Below are 17,658 nucleotides of genomic sequence, written 5' to 3' on the forward strand. Positions count from 1 at the left end.
TGAAGGAGGCTTTGTGGTTGCAGGGATTATTGGAGAACTTGGGGATTGCACAGGAGACCCTTCGGGTATGTTGTAATAGCATGTCAGCTATCTATTTGGCGAAAAACCAGGTTTATCATGCGCGCACGAAGCACATCGATGTCAGATTCCATTTTGTTCGTGACGTTTTGGATGAAGGAGACGTCATGTTGGAGAAGATCCACACGAAGGACAACCCTGCAGATATGTTGACCAAAGTTGTTTTAGGTGTCAAGTTTGATCATTGTTTGGAACTTTTGAACATTCTTCGGTGTTGAGGCCTTTGGAGGACATTGGGTGAACTACGTTTGTCTTGATTCCTTGGGCAAGAGGATACGTATGCAGTCTTTACGATGCAGCCGGTTTGGATTAGTTGATGGGGGTGAGATTATTTGGACTCTCGTTCGGGTTAGCCGGTTTGGATTAGTTGATGGGGGTGAGATTATTTGGACTCTCGTTCGGGTTCTCGACTTGTTGTGGTTTGAGTTCGTACTGGACACAACAAGTTGGGATATTTGGATGCTTTGGTGTCGGCTCAGTTTTGGAAAAACTTCACCGAGGTGGAGAATTGTGATCACGTGAGTGGGAGGAACGCGGTTTCAAACCGCATGAAGCACAGCCCACGAGAAGCCCACGTACCTTAATCACAATGATATATATATCTCTTCAATCAAGAGCTAGGGTTGAGGGGGTGCAGCGAAGGACATTACAGAGAAAAGTCGGCTAATTATTTGTACAAGCAGGGGCTAGTTTTTGGGCTGAGTGTTTCTGCTGTAGCAAAAGAAGAACGCAGAATTTCAAGAGGAGTTTTGTGTGCAGGCTTTCTTTGAGAGAGATATTTGTGAGAGGGGTCTGAGAGTTTGTGTAAGGATTTAGGTTGTGAGATTGTAAACCCTTATTGTATCTCTCCCTCTAATAGTAGATCTCCCCTCCTTGCCCGGTGGACGTAGGCTATTTGTCGAACCACGTAAAAGTTGTGTTTTTGCCGTGATTTGTAATAGCTTGTAGGTTCCCTCGACGCGCAGTCCTAGAGCTGACGAGAGGAAGAGCTAATATCTCACTTTGATGAGATATCTGGCTTTTGGTTCTTGTTTTCTTTGAGAAACGAGAATTTCATTGTGATCTAATCTCTTGTTGTGCACCTTGCGCACCGGAGGTGCTGCCGAAATTTCCACTGCGCACAACAGAGATTGATTCACCGGACCAAAGAGAAGACTCAGACTACATGGTAATATATTTATATCATATCCTTTTTGAATATGCCTTTAAAGAAAATAGGTTTTGAAATATGAAATCCGGTTGGAGAAATTTCACTCACTTGTAATTCGATGTGTTTGTTTTTGTTGTGTTTTTTAGAAAAAAACCATGCCATGATGTTTTTTTCAAACATGTTTTGAAAACACCATTTATTTAATAATATAAAGCGGCGCGCGTGGCGCGTGCGCCGCGCGGCGCGGGTGGCGCGGCCCGAGCAGTGTGGCCGGCGCGCAGCGGCATCCATAGGTAGACGAGCGGCGGCGGGGAGTGGGGGCGGCGCCGACGACGTCGGCCAGCCGCGTCCGACAGCGCAGCGGACGACGGAACGGGCGGGGCTGTTCACGGCGGACCGATGACGGTGTGCAGCATCGGCGGGCGTCGGGTGGGCGGCCGCGCGCCTTTAGATGAAAAAAAAAAACAGAATCTCAAAACACATTTTTGATGTTTTGAGAAAAGTGTTTATTTTTTAGATTTTGTAAATGGTCAAGTCAAAAAAACACCCCGGTTGCCAAACGTGTTTTATTGTTTTTGTTGAAAACAAAAACAGAAATGACAAAAACGTCACGGTTGCCAAACGCTCCCTTAAAGAATCGAAGTATGTTTGTCTCAATCAATCAAGACACCAAATTAGTTAAGTATCGCTTGGTGTGTATGACGACGACAAAACATCGATGCAACAAATATTGGGACGAGAGAGGTCAGAGACGTCATCTTTAATTAAAAAAAAAACAACTTATACTTCAACATCTGTCCTACGTTAACTAGCTAGCTAGTCCAGGACTGTCTTACGTTAGAATTAACCATGAGTTAAAAATATGGGGGCGAAAGCGAGTGTGTGTGTGTGTGTTAAGTAAAGGAACTGACATTTTACCCCGCTATCTTTGATTTATATATATAGCTAGGGTATGATGAACAATTAAATAATACAGTTCTATTCCTTACTTATAATTGGATTCCAAAGTAATTAAACAATGTCTTCCTCCCATCATATAGAAAAACCAAATTTATGGCCAACAAACTAACAACGTTGGATTTGAAGTGGTGAGCGTAGACTACGCTGTGCAGCAGGTAAATTGACGACGACACCAGTGTGCGGTATTAGTTAAGTGTGATTACCCTATTATTATTAATTATCGGCTCAGCGGGGATTATATATATATGAAGTTAATTTAGTGCTAAATACAGCGAATCTATTAATTAGATGTGAGGTGCTGTCGTTATAGGCTTGGCGTGAGAGGTGGAAGGAAGTGAATCAGGCGATCGATGAGGTCCAGCCCAGGCAACCCTCGAGGGGCATGTTGGACAACAGGCAGTGACGACAGCAGCAGTTCACGTGCGTGGTGTCGTTATTTCTTGTTCAGACTGGTGCTAATTAATAATACACCCACTCTTTTCCCATTTATATCTTTGCATAAGCGGTGCATGCAGTTTAAAAAAACACAATAATAATAATAATAAATTGGCATCAGTAAATTTAATTGAAACTTATACAGGAGATCCAAATTCAATAATATGTTTAGGGGGATGGCTATATATGGAGTAATTGAAATTGGTGGCTGGTTTTATTTATAGCTTAATTAGATGGATAAATTCTGTTCATATTATATATGAAAAACTGGGTGGTCGCAAATTAAGGTGAAGCATATGTTTTGATGAATATAGTTGTTGCATGCAGGACAAATTGAGGTTGGGTGGTCAACGGTACTCATGAGGTGATCCTTGTGTTTTGATACCCCACTCCCACAAAGATTAAATATTGTCATTATGTTTGTTTATGGTAGTGGTTAAAAGTTGAGAGTTACCGAGAAGCTTCAAGTTTAGGGGGTGTTTGGTTGCATTGTTTTTGAGAAATGTTTTCTCAAAAGTATTGACGTATGGCATTTATGTAATTAAGAGTTTTCTATACATTTCTATAAACTGTGTTTGGCTCCAAAAAAATTTACAGAAATGTTTTCTGTAAAGTGTCCAAAAGTACCAAATTTTATGGAAATTGATTTCCTTCTAAAATGGGAGGAAATCTCTTGGAAATCTGACGCATTCATTATTTAAATAATAAAACTCATTAACTCTTTTCTACAAAGTTCTCACTTTTCTATAAAGTTGGTGGTGTTTGGTTACATTTCTATAAATTATAGGAAATGTTGCTATTTTCCCAAAAGTTATTTCTTATTTTTTTTGTTTTGAACCAAACAAGCACAATACAAAAAATAAGAAAATTTGTACTTTTTAACTTCTCAAAAATTTTCCTATAATTTTTTTAAGAAATACAAGGAAATCAAATTTGGGATGGAAAACATTTCCTATAATTTATAGAAATGTAACCAAACACCCCCTTAAATCCAAAGTAAGCCTTTATTTATTTCTAATCGAAAACAACATTTAACAGTTCGTGGTCATCAATTTCATTATCTCATAAGTAACAAGCCAATGTTTAAAAGGCAATGCATGGATAGATGAAAAGAGCGTAGGTCATGTCTCTCCCCGTGAAAAAAAAATACCTAGTTTAAGGCAATATTGCAATTTGTTAATCTACAAGTCGCTTTAGGGTCTGTTTGTTTGCTCAAAAAAAATGAGAAATGTGTTGCCACCTCAACTTTCAAGAAATGTCCCATGTGCCACATGAGTTTTTGTTTTCAAGAGGTTTCCATTTCAAGTGTTTGTTTCGTTTTTAATTTTCAAGAAATGAAGTGTCACGTAGGATGCCACTTCACATTTTCAAGAAATGTGTTTTCACAACAAAATGGCCTGAAAACACTTGGAAATGTCCCATCTGAGAATTATTAATTAATAAAGCACTGTTTATGAGGTTATGAAGAATAAAACATATTATTTAAATTGGTTTTCTCTCTTTTCATTTTTTTTGTTCTCAAACAAACAAAAGAAATGGAAATGTCCAACACTGTTACTATGAAGGCTTTTTTTGTTTTTTGTGTGACTTGGCAGTGAAAAGGGGGGTTTTCTTTGTGAAACAAACAAAAGAAAAGAAAACTGTGAAATGTCTTAAAATGTCATAAAAGCATTTGAAATGTGACATTTCCATTTCCTTTTTTTGGGGGGGAAATAGCCAAACAGGCCCTTAGTGACAGGGAATCTTTGATGTAAAAAAACTATCCGGTATGAAGAAACCATCATAGATTTTTCTCATCCTTTTGGGCATTTTCTTTTACAATTCAAGACCGATAATCCTAACATCCTCAAAGATAAGACATCTTGTAAAATCCTTCTATTTTAAGTAGACAAAGGGTATATAATGAGAAAGTGGTCACATGTGGAGTTAGGGGCTGTTTGGCTTAAATGGTAACCCCATAAAAGCGTTTCTCAAGAACTGTCACGTCAACCCTCAGAAAAAGGGTTTTCTTTTTAGGGCATGTTCGTTTGTTTTCTAAAAACCAAGAAATGGAAATGGAAATGGTGAAAATCTCAAAACTCATCATTTCCTCCATTTCCATCCCTAAAACTCACCCACAACATCCAATAAAATATTATTTCCATCCAACAACTCATCCACATCATCTAATAAAATATGATTTGCATCTAACCACTCATCCATCACATCTAATAAAATATTATTTTCATCTAACAACTCATCCATCACATCTAATAAAATATTATTTTCATCCAAACATCACTCAACTCATCTCTTCTCATTATTTCAAATCACTCACATCATCCAATAAAATATTATAACAATTCACCTCATCTCATTAACATTTCATTTCTTCATTTTCATCCCAAAAAGTTATGAAAACACTTTTCTTAATCTTTCTTCACATCACCCAATAATACAATGACAACTCATCTCATCTCATTTCATTTCTTATTTTTAAGAATGAACCGAACAAAAGAAAACAAGAAACTACAGGAAATAGGTTTCTTATAATTCATTTCCTTATTTTTTTTCGCCAACCGAACACTCCAAAACTAGTTTTCTTAAAAAATCACAAACATCATCCAATAATAAGGTGACAACTAACATCATTTCAATTTCATTTCTTTGATTTCCTTCTTTTTTAGCCAACCAAACACTCAAAAAACAATTCTTCATTTTAATAGTTTTCCATTTCTTTGATTTCCCTCTTTTTTTAGGCAAACGAACAGGCCCTTATGCTGTTTGGTTGACAGCATAAAAGAGGATACTTCCTCTCTAAAGCTAATAAATAAATATATATATATAAAAAATGGAAAAACACATTTCTGAGTTAGGGGCTGTTCGTTTGTTTTCAAAAAAGCAAGAAATGGAAATGGAAATAGTGGAAATCTCAAAATAACCCATTTCTTCCATTTCCATCCCTAAAACTCACCCACAACATCCAATAAAATATTATTTTCATCCAACAACTTATCCACATCATCTAATAAAATATTATTTTCATCTAACCACTCATCCACCACATATAATAAAATATTATTTTTATCTAACAACACATCCATCACATCTAATAAAATATTATTTTCATCCAAACATCACTCAACTCATCTCTTTTTATTATTTCAAATCACTCACATCATCGAATAAAATATTATAACAATTCACCTCATCTCATTAACATTTCATTTCTTCCATTTCATCTCAAAAAGTTGTGAAAACACATTTCTTAATCTTTCTTCACATCAACCAATAATACAATGACAACTCATCTCATCTCATTTCAATTCTTATTTTTAAGAATGAACCGAACAAAAGAAAACAAGAAAACTACAGGAAATAGGTTTATTATAATTCATTTCCTTAAATTTTTTGCCAACCGAACAACATCAAAACTAGTTTTCTTAAAAAATCACTCACACCATCCAATAATAATGTGACAACTCATCTCATCTCATCTCCATTTCTTTGATTTCCTTTTTTTTAGCCAACCAAACACTCCAAAACAATTCTTCATTTTCCATTTCTTTGATTTCCTATTTTTTTTAGGGCAAAAATGAGTAGGATATCTGACATGATCACGTGAATTTATTAAAACTCAAAACTTCCCCTCTTCCAGAAAATCAACCAAACAATAGTGGAAATGGGGTGGTTGAAGCAAGGAAAAATGTAAAAGCCCTTGTTCAATCAATAAAAAGGATCCACTCAAAACTCCACTCCTCTTAGCCCCACTCAACATAAGTTGTCATGGATTTTGATTTTGAGCACGCGTGTACGTAGTACTGCTGCCTTTGCCCGCGTCAATTGTCGAATTAATTAATCATCGTTATCATGCACCACGCACCATTCCATTAATTCCACAAGCATCCCAACCCTATGCCAACATTTTCCACATGAAAGGCGTTCGGTATTCCTTACAATTTCAAAGATAGTGATCCTACCTTAATTAAGGGGGAGAAGAACAGATGAGTTGTTTACAAGCTGTTAAATCCTCCAAATAGGTGGACATTAGATGATTGCTCCCATAGGGTTGGTGTTTAACTAATACTAAGTAATAACCAGCGAGAAGATTTTAGAAATAAATCATGTTCATTAATTATTCACATCCGTGTTCTTCATTTTTAAAGAATAATTATTTATATATGCACAGATCAATATTGAGTAAGATATTCCTCGGGGAAAGAGCAGCTGTTAAATGAAAGGTCTTCTCATTTATGAACGGGAACCTTGGGCGCCTAATAAGACTCAATTGGTTGGTGATGAGCAAATTCCAGAGAAGGAAGAGGTGGTGGCTGTAGCTGAAGACATTTATGAACAAGCTGAAGACATTTATGAACAAGGGACTAACTCTGAAAATATTACACATAAAAATGATGGTTTGTTTGGTGATTTTAAAGATAAGGAAAATACAGGGGATTTTGGAATGGGTGAAATCATTCCTGATGAAGCCAAAGGCAAAGCTCTTATTTTAAATGAGGATCATGATATAATCAACTGGCCTTCTTTCCTAACTCCAGAGGTTAATGAAGATAGCGCAGAGAAGGAAGATGAAATCCCCATGATTCAATCTTTGAACTCTCTGCCTCCCGAGGACTCACTTCCAAAAGTGACTTTTGTTAGGAGATGCTCCAGATTTGTGGATCTGGAACCTATGACGGCGCTTACTAGAGCTACCTCCATAATTGCTAGGAGCGATGAATTTTCTTCTCATGGAGCTTCTGCCAATAGTTCAGGTGATGATTCTACTTCTTTAGGATCTTCTTTTAGGCCTATTTTGTTTGATAATTGCACTAATAATCAATTGCAGAAGTTTGCTTCTAAATGTGCTATTGTTCTTGTGTCTCAAGAGGATTTTGATCCTCTAAAAGAAGTAAGACAAGATATGCTTATGCTTTGTTTGAAAGAAAACTTTGTTAACATTTACCTTTTTGTGTTTTGGTTCCTGATGTCATACTTGTTAAATCAGTCAGGTGGTTATCTCCAGATGTATATAGGAGATGGAGTACTACTACTTGTAGTAATTTCTCTTGAACTCTAGTGCATATGCTTGGTTGGGAGTATGAACTGTTTTCTATAACAACCATCCTTTTAATTTAGCTGGCTGTAATACTTTTGGGGTATTCCATCCTTTTTCTAAAAAAAAAAAAAATGAAAGGCCTTCTCAGTTAAAAATCAACATCGTTTTCAGCGGATGTCGGATGATGAGAATAAATCATGCCCTAGCAAATTTAAAGGTGAGAATCAGTGGGATACACCCTTTTCTGAAGAAAAATGAGAAAAAAGATTAATATTTGTCACAAGAGTCAAACAGCTTAGACTTTGGATGTCCATCTAATATTTACCAAAGACAACGACAAATCTGTTTTTGTCTCTGTTTTTGTCTCTCTTTTATTAGGAACAGTTGAGCAACATAGCGCATGAATGGGATAACAACAATAATAAATTTAAGACGATCGATCAATGTGGACGAATATTGCGGCCTCTTTCTCATTTACTACTACTATTACGGTATTACCCTCCCTTTTCTATGCAATAGTAGTCCCCACAAGCTTTCCCTTCCTAAGGGGTGATGGTGGGGGAGAGAGAGAGAGGAGCAGGAGTTGCGTCGGTGGGTGCGATTGCCGGCCCGTGTGGGATTATTGTTTGGATTTTAGGAAAGAAAAATTCTTTAAGGACCCAAAATATGGGACCAATAGGGAGGACAAGTGAGATGTCCTCCTCTTATTGGATAATGAGTTGGTCATCATTAATGATGACCAACTCATTATTCAATAGAAGAGGGACACCTCACTTGTCCCTTTTATTGATCCCATATTTTGGGTCCCTGTAGCAAAGCTCTTTAGAAAAAATAGTGATGGCGATGTTTGGCGGTGACTGTTTTTATTTTATTATTATTTTTCTTTTTGGGGTTTGGTCACAATCACCAATTCATGTAGTAAATAATAATAATGATGATGCCCGCATTTTTTTTACTTGTTTACTCGTTTCTATTGTGGGTTAGGACTGCATCGCATTTGCCTGAGACCTGCAGCGTCACCGCGCCACAAATCTGTCTCCGCCTCGTCACAAATTAAGCATATTTTACTCCTCTTACTTTTCCAACTCCAGTCCAGCAGCCTAATTAAAAATCATCACCATTCATTACATCTCCAGACTCAACCCAACCCCATCCATCCAATCAGTCGGCGGACAATTAACACCCCCATCACGCGCACCCGCTCCATATTTACTTAATTTTAAATTACCCCAAAAAGAGGAGGGAAAAAAACAAATATCTTTCCTGGTGTGTTTGGGAGATGACTAAGTGAAGTGAATTTTTTTTCTTCCCTTTCCCTTCTTTACCCTCTAATTTGAGAGGTAAAATTTTAGTTCAATTTTCCCCTCGTCCCCCCTTCCATCATTCTAAGGGCCCGTTTGGTTGGTTTCCTAAAAATCAAGAAAAGGAAATCGGTACAAGGAAATCAATAAAATAATATTTTTACCCATTTCCATCCCTAAAACTCACCCACAACATCTAATAAAATATTATTTTTATCTTCCAACTCATCTCATTTCATCTCCTTTCTTACATTTAAAAATAAACCAAACACAAGAAATGTGTCACATCATCCAACTCATCACAACTCATCTTATCCCATTTTTAAAAATCACACACATCATCCAATAATATTGTGACAACTCATCTCATCTCATTAAACATTCATTTCCATCCATTTCCTCAAAAAAAAACAAGAAATTGGTTTCCTTAAGTACGTGTCACATCATCCAATAATATACCTCCAACTCATCTCATCTCATCAATTTTCCTATTTTTAAAAACGAACCAAACACAAACAACCTCAAAACATCATTCAATAATATACCTCCAATTCATTTCCTTATTTTTTTAACCAACCAAACAACCTCAAAACAATTTTTTTTTAAATCACTCACATCATCCAATAATAAGTTGACAACTCATCTCATCTTATCTCCTATTCTACAATTTCTTTCTTTTTTAAACCAACCAAACAACCTCAAAACAAATATTATAGGAAATAGTTTTCCTATTCTTTGATTTCCCAAAAAAAATGGCCAAACGAACAGCCCCTAAATGTAACTCCCAAATAAAAGTAAACCACAATTTTCATTCCCCCTTCCTTTTTCTACCCTCCATCCAAACAGGCCAGAACAGAACAGTTACACGAAAGAAAGACGGAGATCAATCAATCAATGAACAAGAAAATCAAAGGATGTAATAATTAATAATTATGGGGAGTACGTGATAAATTAACAATTAGCCCGAGTCTCGTTAAGGTTCACATTGCTAGCAAAGCTAAAGCCTTTTTCCTCCTCATTTGCTTTGTCTTTAGCTTTGCTTGGCCATCCAACTCCAAGATGTATAAATATTAAGAAGAAGAAGAAGAAGAAGAAGAAGAAGAAGAGAGAGGCTGGGGGAGAGAAACAGTTGAGAGGAAGAGATTGATTAAAGCAGGCATCATGATGAGATCGATGTGAAGAAGCAAACTAGCTGTTTGCTTTTACGCCTCTTCAGGATTTTTGTAGTTAAAACAAGCAAAAAACACACACAAAAAAAAAGGAAAAGAAAAGGAAGAAGGAAAAAGCAAGAGAATTGAAGCATCAAGCAAGCAAGCAAACTGAAACAAGAAAGATCCATCGATCAAACCCCCCACATTCCTCCTCTCCCTTTTTGCATCGATCCAACATCTTCAACAGCAGCCGGCGATAGAGTCCCAGAAGAGATCGATGAGGAGGGAGGGTTCGCTGCTCTTCTTGCTCCTGCTATCGTGCGCTGCGACATCTTTAGCAGCGGCAGCTAACAATGGGAGCGTGAGCTACGATCACAGGGCGTTGGTGATCGATGGGAAGCGCAGAATCCTCATCTCCGGCTCCATCCATTATCCTCGCAGCACCCCGGAGGTAAAATCTAACTATACCCCGGGCCACCCCCATTTAATCTTCAATCCCCCGTTCTATAACAATGGCCTGCAACTTAATTAGGAGAACGGAATTATTTTAATAGTTAAAGAGTCCATCGGTTCTAATCTGCAGATGTGGCCGGAGCTGATACAGAAGTCCAAGGATGGAGGCATCGACGTCATTGAGACCTATGTCTTCTGGAACATCCATGAGCCTACGCGCAACCAGGTGCTATTTATTTATTTATTTATTTAATTGATATACATGTATGTATGTATGTATGTATAGTATTCGTTCTATTTATTTTTAACCGCGACGGCTGTACCTCTGCTACTTCAATGTTACATCGTCAATCCTGCTTCTTTGCCGTGTTCCCGCTTGGGAGTTAAAATTGAAATTGGATTTCTGGTGATTTTTAACCGTCCTTAATTAATTTTGTCGTCGTCGTCGTCGTCGTCGTCCATGTTCTTCGCTCTGATCACGCACGCCTACACACGTGTAGTATGATTTTGAGGGGAGGAAGGATTTGGTAAGGTTCGTAAAGGCGGTGGCAGATGCAGGACTCTACGCCCACCTCCGTATTGGGCCCTATGTTTGCGCCGAATGGAACTACGGGTATACCTCTCCGTTCAGTTTCCTTCTTTCGCTTAATTCTCTATGTTTTGAGATGGGTTTCCAACTTAATTTAGGGCGTGCATTGGATTTTTTTTTTTTTTTTTTTTTTCAGCGGCTTCCCTCTTTGGCTACACTTTATACCCGGGATCAAATTTAGGACGAACAACGAGCCTTTCAAGGTTGTTGTTCTTGCTGATTTCGTATCGTATCCTTCTTAGGATTATGCTAGCTCCTCTCTGCAAAATGTAAATGTTTTCGTGTTCCATTCCAGACGGAGATGCAGCGCTTCACCGCGAGGGTTGTGGATATGATGAAGCAGGAGAAGCTGTATGCATCCCAAGGCGGACCGATCATCCTTTCTCAGGTATACACGCACCGTTTCAACGTTTCGTTGAATGTCCACGACGTTCCTTCTTTCCTGCGAAATGTTTCGCGTTTCAACGAGCAGCTTATATTAACATTTCATGGCCGCGCGCAGATTGAGAATGAGTATGGAAACGTTGACTCTCAATATGGATCGGGAGCTAAACCCTATATCAACTGGTCCGCATCGATGGCTACTTCTCAAGATACAGGAGTTCCATGGGTGATGTGCCAGCAACCTGATGCCCCTGACCCTATCGTGAGTCCTTTGTCTATTATAGCAATACGCATCTAATGTACTAAGCCGAAAAGGCTTGCAGTTGATCACAATTATGCTGATGCTGATCTCTTATGCCTGCTTGTTAGATCAACACCTGCAACGGGTTTTACTGTGACCAGTTTACCCCAAACTCAAACAGCAAGCCTAAGATGTGGACAGAGAACTGGAGTGGATGGTAAGGTCTACTCTTAACTTCTTTCTTTAGCATGCACAAACGCATGTATATCCAGAAAATCTTCATAGCTCCTTTCGGCCTTTTTGCTTGAAAAGTTTTTGTCAGCTTTGATAAAATTAATGTTATCCCGTCATGAGTGGTTACAAAAAGAAGATTCCTCTAACAAAACAAATAGGAGATAGCGATACATTTCAGATACAACCAACAGAGCTACAAATATTTGTTCCTTACAGAAAAAAAAAATATAGTAAGCATCATCTTAGCTCTCTTTTGATCGGATGATGGAAATGAAGGAATATTCAAAAAAAAAAATATAGTAAGCATCATCTTAGCTCTCTTTTGATCGGATGATGGAAATGAAGGAATATTCAAACTCAGACATTGGATGTCACGGTAAGTTATACATTTGCATTTTTGCACACATGTTACTGCCAGATACTCACACACCAACATGCTTCCGTGTGTGGATGCACGCACACAATCGCGGTCCTATCCTAAGCATTCAGGGCGCATTAATTGTATATTGGTCCTCCATGGAAGATGAAATGTGTCTAAATTGTAATATAGGCCGGGTGTCTTGTAACCGAGCTCCCTTGATTTTGGACTTTGACGCTGACATTCTGTGAGGACACAGTGTACATACAACTTTTAATGTTCCCGTTGTATTTGACATCTCACCTTCCTTTTCCAGGTTTCTTTCTTTTGGTGGTGCAGTGCCATACAGACCAGTTGAAGACCTTGCATTTGCTGTTGCCCGATTTTTCGAGCGTGGGGGTACTTTCCAGAACTACTATATGGTAATTTATCTGATTCTTTGTTCTTTCTGCCTCTGAATGGAGTTTTTGTAGGATTTCTTTTAGATTTAAGTTCTAACTTTTTTGTTTATCTAGTGTCAGCTTAACCGTTCTTTCATAGTTAATCTATTACTAAATTTGCTTTAATGTGTTTCCTTTACAGTATCAAGGAGGAACCAACTTTGGTAGAACTTCAGGAGGTCCATTTATTTCGACGAGTTATGATTATGATGCTCCTATTGATGAATATGGTGAGCTCCCATCAGCGACTATTCCAATTTCATAAGATTCTGAGACATCTTGAGAAAATGTTTAGCATCCACCACCACCAAACATACCCAAGCCGATACCCACGTGCCTCTCCCCCCAAAGGCCTCGCGAAAGCGAAGGAGGGAGGGAGGTGTTAAGTTTTAAGAATACAAATTTGGTTGCAGTAAGCTATGTAATATATGTGAAAATCTTGGGGTAACTTTGTTGTCTTCTCCCATCTACACGCTAGGCATGGTTAGGCAACCAAAGTGGGGTCACTTGAAAGATCTGCATAAAGCCATAAAGCTCTGTGAAGACGCTTTGGTAGCGACTGATCCAACGTATACTTCTCTTGGCACAAATTTGGAGGTATGTTCAATAATGTAATCTACATTTTACCTACTTTGTACGTAGACAAGTTTATTTAAGTTTCTGATGGGGGAAAGTCTACTCCGATAGCTGAAATCCTATTTTTCCAGTGATGATTAGGAAATTATTTGGTTGCCATCAAGTTTGATGATAGTGGTATCTTTGAACAAAATGATCCTTCAGAGCTTAGTCTACTTGTGCATGATTAGTTATACAATATATAATTAAATGAGGTAAACTGGAGTAAGGATGTCATTTGAAGTTCAGTAGTTAGGCTAATCATCCACTTTTATGTATCCCAAATATAGCATTCGAATAATTTGACTGCCCCTCATTTGATTAGGATCCTAAACAGGAGCCTGCAGCTAGGTAACACGGACACAGTGTTTTGGGAGCCGTATCCGTGTCTGCACTTGAGTAAGCAAGTCATTTGAAGTTCAGTGGTTAGGCTAAACATCTACATTTGTCTGTCCTAAATAGCATTCAAGCAATTTGATTGCCCATCACTTGATTAGGATCCTGATCAAGAGTCTGCAGTCTGCAACCATAACATGCAACATGTCCAAAGATAATTTTTTCCAGATCTTCTGACGTTCTTTTCCCTTTTCATTTCTTTTTTCTTCTTGTTCAGTCTCATGTGTATAAGACAGGATCGGCTTCTTGTGCTGCATTCCTTGCCAACATTGGAACGTCTGATGCATCTGTTACATTCAACGGCAAATCATATCATCTACCAGCATGGTCTGTCAGCATCCTTCCTGACTGTAAAACTGTCGTTTTCAACACTGCCCAGGTATATCCCGATGCAAACTTATGATAAATCTGTCAGCCTTTTTTGCAACAATAGTTTTACTTTGCTCAGTGAAGTGGCATGAGGAAAACTGATATCTGATAAATTGGCATATTAGCTTTGCCTGGTGTCAACAAGATACTTTGATGTTTACATTACTTCAATTTGCATGACTGTCTCCATTTGACACCCCTATTCTATTGCTTCGGAGAATTCAAAAAAATTTAGCCTGACAAGTGGAAATGGGTACAACACATGTGATCTCTGAAATATCTAGGTAGTTAAGACTCAAACATAGGGTTGTATATGCAACATTATTTCTAACCTTGTCAGCGTGATTCTTGGCTCTGGTTGGCTTGGAAACTGTCAACGTATTCAACCCGCATTCATCTTTTTCCATGAAATGGCTGTGAAATATTTACCATAAAGGGAATGTTCAGTTTAATTTCCCAAATTAGATATGCTTTAACGACAGAAATTTTATTCTCTCTTCCAGAACTCTGATCACAGTACAATGCAAATTTCCTTGCTAGATTAATTCTCAAGCTACTCGTTTGGAGGAAAAATATCGGAAAAATGATGAAACCAGTGATGAATCCTCTAAAAGGTTCCAGTCAAGTTGGAGTTTTGTTAATGAACCTGTGGGTATTTCAAAGAACAATGCCTTCACCAAAAGCGGTTTACTGGAGCAGATAAATACTACTGCTGACGCTAGCGATTACCTATGGTATTCAACAAGGTTTGTACCATCGATTCGTTTCTGATTCTCGGTTTTTTAGCATACTCTCAATTTGTATTGACAACTGTTGCTCTTTCATTGAATCTTGCAGCATCAATATCAATGGTGACGAACCATTTCTTCTAAATGGGACTCAGTCTAACCTTCATGTAGAATCTCTTGGCCATATCCTACACGCCTTCATAAATGGGAAGATTGCAGGTGAAGTACAGGAACATGCTGCCTTCCACTAACACTGTGGATTATAAACAAACATTTGTAACTTGAACGAGCTTCTGGTTCCCGGTACTCAATTTTGCTGTCATTAATTATACAGGAAGTGGCGTAGGGAGTAGCAGTAATCCGAAGATTTCGTTTGAGAAGCCTATCACGCTAGCACCAGGAAGCAACAAGATCGATCTTCTGAGTGCAACTGTGGGCCTGCAGGTTATTCTTATCCGCAATTTGGTTTTCTGATTCTTTTTCTTTTCTTTTCTTTCAGAGAAATAATATCGTAAGTTTCTGAAATATGTACACGTGTACAGCAGTAAAAACTTTATTTCGTCTATGCTTTTGTAGTTCTTAAAAGGTTCTCTTAGTTCTGGGTTCTGCTGATAATGTAGTGGAATAGATTTTTCACTAAACTGCATATGTTGCTGAATTTGGTTGTGTACAGAACTATGGTGCATTTTATGACTTAGTGGGTGCCGGAATCACTGGTCCAGTGAAGCTGAAGGGCCAAAATGGGAGCGTAGATCTGTCTTCTCAACAGTGGACCTACCAGGTTTTGCTATTTTATTAAAGAATATATTGGTTTCCAGCTTCTTATTTACATTATTCCGCTCTCATCTTCATCTTTTTCGCATGTTCAGGTCGGACTAAAAGGTGAAGAATCAGGCTTGTATGGAAAATCTGCAGATTCTTCAGAATGGACCTCAGATTCTACCCTGCCAACGAATCAACCTCTGATATGGTACAAGGTATTTGTTCAGCGTGTGCGCTTTTTTATGCTTCTTAGTGAGATCGATTTTGGAGGGTGTTTATGGAGCATAAATCTGCTAAAAGAAATTGATAATTCTGGGTATACCATTTGAAAAATCATCTCCTACGTTCATCGCAGACTACTTTTGATGCCCCTGATGGAAACGATCCAATTGCAATCGACTTCACAGGAATGGGCAAGGGTGAGGCTTGGGTGAATGGCCAGAGCATCGGCCGCTATTGGCCTACGAATATTTCCCCACAGAATGGCTGTGCTACTTCATGTAACTACAGAGGAGCTTACAGCTCAAGTAAATGCTTCAAGAACTGTGGAAAGCCATCTCAACAACTGTAACAATCGCTCTTCTTTTCATTTTTACATGTCTGTGATCCAACTTCTTCACTCAATCTAACTTCTCTCTTATATATGCAAACAGGTATCACATTCCACGATCATTTATCGACTCAAGCAGTAACACGCTGGTGCTATTTGAGGAGATGGGCGGAGATCCGGCACAAATATCTGTAGCTACTAAACAGATCGGGAGCTTATGTGCACACGTGTCGGAATTGCATCCAGCACCTATAGATTCCTGGGTCTCTTCAGGGAAGCTATCAAGAGGAAAATCTGGAGCCAGGGTTCATCTAGAGTGTCCATACCCTAACCAAATCATCACTTCTGTTAAGTTTGCGAGCTTCGGGACCCCACATGGTAGCTGCGGAAGTTTCAACCATGGGAAATGCAGCAGTGACGGTGTGCTCTCAGTAGTGCAAGAGGTAATTTCCCTTCTCGGTTCTCTCTGACAAGTCTAAAACTTATGGTTTCTGATTCCAACTGTAAAAAAAACGCTATGTAGGCATGCATCGGGTCAGAAAGTTGCAGTGTTCCAGTGTCTACCAAAATGTTGGGAGATCCGTGCAGGGGTGTTACAAAGAGCCTTGCAGTAGAAGCTGTATGCTCATGATCATTTATTGATGCTTCTGATATGACGACTCCGGTTGAAGCAAAGCATTCCCCGGATGGAAGAGGTGTATACACACAAAAAGAGGAGAGGGAATATGTAATGTAGAATGACAGTGTGGTTCTGAAATAATAAAAGATGCATGGAAATTTTTCTCGTTTGTACTGGCTCTCGCGCCATTGCGCGTGTTTCCCTCACTTCCTTGTGGATTGTATTTATTCCTCTCTTAAACTTGAAAAGAATCACGGCCATTGTCAAAAATAGTGAGCAGTTGAGATAGAAAGATGCAATCCAATTCGTAGAGGGAAACAAGAATGTCGGCACAGCCCGCCAGCATCCATCTAGATTGCATTAGGAACCCGGCTGCACACATTCTTCAGCGATGGAGTAATGAATTCGCCTACTCCAAATTTCCAATCACCATTCCCCTTTGAAGGGGTCGAACTCCATTGTGACTCTGAATAGCAGCAATAGCTCAGGTAGTGACTATATACTAGTTTACTCCCCTTTATAAGGTTTGGGTCCGTATCTGAACCCACGACGGTTTAAGGACCTGAACCAACGGTACGAATATATACTGGTGTAATCATCATTCCCTGAAGGAGTGAGATTAGTCAATATCCAAATACCACTGTATTCACCATATGCCGCCTGCTATATTATCAATATTTACTAAACATTCAGGTACATCAGATGAATTTCCCTTTCATTCCTAGCTTGATATTTACAACCGTTACAGCCATGAGTCACAACTAACATTCTTAATGGAAAGCAGAATTGAAATCTTGAGGGAATGTGGGA

The 17,658-nt window shown here is 38.6% G+C and overlaps 1 protein-coding gene across 2 annotated transcripts; it reads left to right on the top strand.

Moving 5' to 3' along the window:
- Positions 9,942 to 17,019, top strand: LOC109836268 (beta-galactosidase 6). 2 transcript variants are annotated; one of them, XM_020404129.1, is made up of 19 exons: positions 9,942 to 10,561; positions 10,694 to 10,789; positions 11,064 to 11,176; positions 11,289 to 11,355; positions 11,448 to 11,540; positions 11,655 to 11,798; positions 11,906 to 11,994; positions 12,686 to 12,791; positions 12,952 to 13,039; positions 13,288 to 13,406; positions 14,038 to 14,199; positions 14,730 to 14,935; positions 15,027 to 15,136; positions 15,252 to 15,361; positions 15,591 to 15,698; positions 15,787 to 15,894; positions 16,035 to 16,246; positions 16,333 to 16,672; positions 16,753 to 17,019. In XM_020404129.1, the coding sequence occupies exons 1-19, from the start codon at positions 10,388 to 10,390 to the stop codon at positions 16,858 to 16,860; spliced, it is 2,553 nt and encodes an 850-aa protein (XP_020259718.1). In that variant the 5' UTR covers positions 9,942 to 10,387; the 3' UTR covers positions 16,861 to 17,019. The 2 variants fall into 2 exon arrangements, with proteins under 2 accessions (XP_020259718.1, XP_020259719.1); XM_020404130.1 differs by lacking the exons at positions 11,064 to 11,176; positions 11,289 to 11,355 and having other exon boundaries at positions 9,944 to 10,561.

Source organism: Asparagus officinalis, chromosome 4 (genome assembly GCF_001876935.1).
Source record: "Asparagus officinalis chromosome 4, Aspof.V1, whole genome shotgun sequence".
Lineage (NCBI taxonomy): Eukaryota > Viridiplantae > Streptophyta > Magnoliopsida > Asparagales > Asparagaceae > Asparagus > Asparagus officinalis.

Excerpts from the sequence above, each read along its gene's own strand:
- LOC109836268 (XM_020404129.1), top strand. The coding sequence starts at position 10,388 with ATGAGGAGGGAGGGTTCGCTGCTCTTCTTGCTCCTGCTATCGTGCGCT. Across the intron at positions 12,792-12,951 it reads CTTTCCAGAACTACTATATG|TATCAAGGAGGAACCAACTT; the intron begins GTAATTTATCTG and ends TTTCCTTTACAG. Across the intron at positions 15,895-16,034 it reads AACCTCTGATATGGTACAAG|ACTACTTTTGATGCCCCTGA; the intron begins GTATTTGTTCAG and ends CGTTCATCGCAG.